This window comes from Larimichthys crocea, chromosome XXII (assembly GCF_000972845.2).
Source record: "Larimichthys crocea isolate SSNF chromosome XXII, L_crocea_2.0, whole genome shotgun sequence".
Lineage (NCBI taxonomy): Eukaryota > Metazoa > Chordata > Actinopteri > Sciaenidae > Larimichthys > Larimichthys crocea.
Genome location: NC_040032.1, coordinates 23,080,585 through 23,084,211, shown reverse-complemented (window position 1 = coordinate 23,084,211; position 3,627 = coordinate 23,080,585). Strand labels below are relative to the sequence as shown.

The following is a 3,627-nucleotide window of genomic DNA, read 5'->3' as shown; positions in this document are numbered from 1 at the left end:
TTTTTCTAACCTCATGCTGTTGCTGTAATAAGTGTTTCCACGGATGCTGAATATTTTGTTACATGGGGATTGTACTTGTGCTTTTTATTTTTTTTACTGTTTAACTATTGATGTTTAGTGTATTATGAATAGCAGGCATCAATCAAAAGGCCAGGTCCATCTACTTTCAAAAAGCACATTCTTCTGATCAATTATGAAAGGCATGAATGATTCAAACTAATTTGTGTATAAAACAAATGCAGAGAAAAAGAAGGAATTTTAAATGTTCAAACAAGCTACAACATGTTTTTAACGCGTGCAGAACACCTATCGTCTGGATTTTGGCATTTTTGACATGCAAGACATTGCATCACCCATGAATAACTGTTTAACCATGCTAACTCGATGTGACATGGTTATGCTGTCAGGTTAGGTCAGAGCTCATAAATAATGTCTGAGGGCAGGCACACTTAGCAGACCATCTATGCTTACATGGAATCAAGCAGAGAAAATGCATGTAGATGATTTTAGGTTTTGCATGTGAAAATAGAGCCATTGGCTCAAAGACCAGATATGCCTCACGGCTCTAGCAAATACAAATTGGACAAATATTGTTGCCTTTTTGTGCTTCAATTACATCAACGGGTTTAATAATAATTTTACATCTTAAATATTCTCAAAGATGTCTTATGCAAATCGGTCTCATACTCTCAACATCACAACTAAGCACAGTACCTGGGATTATTGGAAAGAGTGGTATTTCCATGCTGATTGAAATGCCATGCTGTCGGTTTCTCTTATAATGGGATCAGTGTTTTTCCACCCGGAGGAGTAAGCTGTGTTTCGGGAGACCCCTCCCGCTACATTCTTCTGTATAACCTTCTTTTTGCAGACACTGTTCTGCTGGCACTGAGTCAGTTATTGTACATAATGGCTGCGTTTAGAATATTTACCACATATCTGCGTAGGTGGTGTTCTTGCTATGCTCAACAAACTAACAAATGAAATCTCCCCCCTCTCACACTGGTGGTGATGTCTTTGGAGAGATATGTAGCTGTGTGCTACCACTAGCATGTACCATCATCACTGTCAGAAACACAGCAGTAGCTTACATCATTGTGGTTTTGGCTTTTAGTTCACTAAATGTCCCTCATTCAAGTTATTTTTGCTGTTAAAGTTTTCCATTTGAAAACTGCCAAGCTTACAAATGACAGATATTTGCGCTTACGACGTGGCCATGTTCTTATGCCAATGTCTGTTATTTATGACAAAGCAATACTGGTTTGTGTTTGTATCAAGCTGGTGTGACAGTCACTTGCTCCTATATTGGTTGTGATGGTACAGCCAGGTCAGCCTCCACAGACAAAGCTTCAGCTCGTAAGGCTCGAATAACATTGCTGCTGCATCTGGTGCAGCTGGGCCTCAGTCCTTGTCAACTATGCACTCCTCATTATTGTATCACTCTCAAGAATACTACAAAGATTACTAATTGTACGCATCAGGAAGTACTTTTTATGTTTTCATTTATATTCTCCCAGATGTCTGAGTCTCTCATCTATGGGCGCATAGATCAGACCACAGACCCGTCCTCATGTACCATCTCTGCTGTCGACGGACTTAGTCACCTCAGCAAAGGCCGAGGTCCCACAAAGTCCCACAGTTAATGATTGTTGTGTGTTTTAATGAAGTGAGTATATTGATTTGTGTGTGTGTGTGTGTGTGTGTGTGTGTGTTTAAACCGTTTCAACAGCTCGTTTTGGCTCGTTTTTCTGGTTGCTAAGGAACTCCTGGACGGCTCTGGTGGTTGCTAGGGGGCGTAGCTTATCTTTACATGCCTTTGAAATGTCGTGACGTCATTCGAAAGATCAGAAGCAACAACCTGTGATAGGCCAAAGTGAAGTGAAGATCTGAGTTCAGGTGCTAGGGGCGTGGCTTATCTTTACATGCCTTTGAAGTGTCGTGACGTCATTCGAAAGTTTATAAATAGGCCAAAGTGAAGTGAAGATCTGAGTTCAGATTTCTCTGAATACTTTGACAGCACAGCGAGGATTCAAAAAGGATTACAGACTGTCTGTAGCAACAAGTCAAACAAGGATTATGGATAAGGGAAGCAAGATAAGTGAACCACAGACCACTGAAGCCTCAGAACTCACCTGCAAGCTGAGAAAAGACATGGCGAAGAGTAAGATAACAGCAGCTGAGAGCTTCATTAGCAGAGCTACGGAAGCTGTCATAAACATTTTCTCAGAGGTTAGTCCACAGGTTGAATGCAAGGAACACATGGATGACATCATGCAGCACATCATCCAAAACAGGAATGAGGCTGCATTGGATATTGCAGAGTTCATATGGGCTAACAAACAGGCATTTGGCCTTAACCAACCAGATGGCTCATCAACCTCAGACCATCAAAGCGGATACGATCCTTATTTTGAGGACACCGACATTCTCAGATTTCTCAGGGACACAGATCTCTCTGAAATTTACATTTGGAATGTCCTGTTGAACAAAATCAAGACCTTTTTTCTTCGCAAAATTATCAAAGAGGTTATCGTCAGCTACATAGTGAAGTTAAGAAACGGGCCATACGGCTTCTCTGCAGAGAAGACACCCCTGAATGCCATAGTACCGGTGGCATCTGAGATAGTTGAGGCTTTGATCCCACCTAGTAACCAGAAGAAGTGCGTCTACAAAGAGACTCAATCGCACATTTTTAATAGTGACTATAAGATGGTTTCTGAGTTGCTTGAGGAATTCCTTCTTGACATGATTGGAACAGACGATGACCCTGTTAAGTTCAGGGGGATCAACTCTGCCGTTAAATTGGTAATGAGTGATGTGTGGGAGTGGCTCGTGTATGAGGTTGAAGAGCGCAACCAAAGAAACAAAGCGGTAAGGAGTTTAGAAAAGATCAAGCTACTAGTAATAGATTTTTCCAAGCCCACCGAAGAGGAACCCGAGGAACCAACACCACCTAGCACTGTTGTGCTAGTTAGCAGCGATGATGAGGAGGATGAACTCATCGATGATGATGAGGATGAACTCATCGATGATGATGAGGATGAACTCATCGATGAAGACGACGACTCACTGACACCTGAGGTACCACTACCTAACGTGACTGCTCAACAACCTCAGTCAACTGAACATATAGATCCGTTTTATATGTTAGTGGTGTCAGCAGTCCTGGGTCAGATTTTCAAAAGGGCCAGGGGTGACTCATGTCATGTCCACATTACAGTGTCACAACAGGACATCAAGGACATGTCATCAGCACTGGCACTCATGCTTTGCACCAAAATGGCAGGCTCTGATTTTGTCAAGCCAAGTAGTGATAACATCGAGAAAACCGCGAGGGCAGTGCACAAAGCGCTGTATAAAGAGATGGGCAGCAGATATACCGTGTATCTGAGAATGCTGTCACGGGACTTAATCTACGAGGATGTCACAGAGACTATAAAAAGGCACCTAGTGAAGCCCAGACAGACCGGCGTGAAGGGGTTCTTCAACTCCTTCTTCAAGATCGTGTCCTACCCCTTCAGAGCCTGCTTCACACATGGCTGAAAAAGCTATAAGGTCAGTGTTCAACTCTGGACCTTGACCTTGAAGCTGTGAGGGGTGAACACATGCCCACAGTGGTTTTCTCCG

General features: G+C 42.7%; 1 protein-coding gene and 1 pseudogene across 3 annotated transcripts in view; both read left to right on the top strand.

Annotated features, from left to right (window-relative positions):
* Positions 1-661: 661 nt before the first annotated feature.
* LOC104938327 (odorant receptor 131-2-like) lies at positions 662-1,600 on the top strand (annotated as a pseudogene).
* An 87-nt stretch (positions 1,601-1,687) lies between these two features.
* LOC113744336 (uncharacterized) overlaps positions 1,688-3,627 on the top strand; it is a 3,184-nt gene continuing 1,244 nt past the window's right edge. For all 3 annotated transcript variants that reach the window (XM_027273521.1, XM_027273523.1, XM_027273522.1), the window contains exon 1: positions 1,688-3,605. In XM_027273521.1, the coding sequence (XP_027129322.1) occupies positions 2,077-3,543 (1,467 nt within the window). In that variant the 5' untranslated portion in view covers positions 1,688-2,076 and the 3' untranslated portion in view covers positions 3,544-3,605. The remainder of the gene's footprint in view (positions 3,606-3,627) is intronic.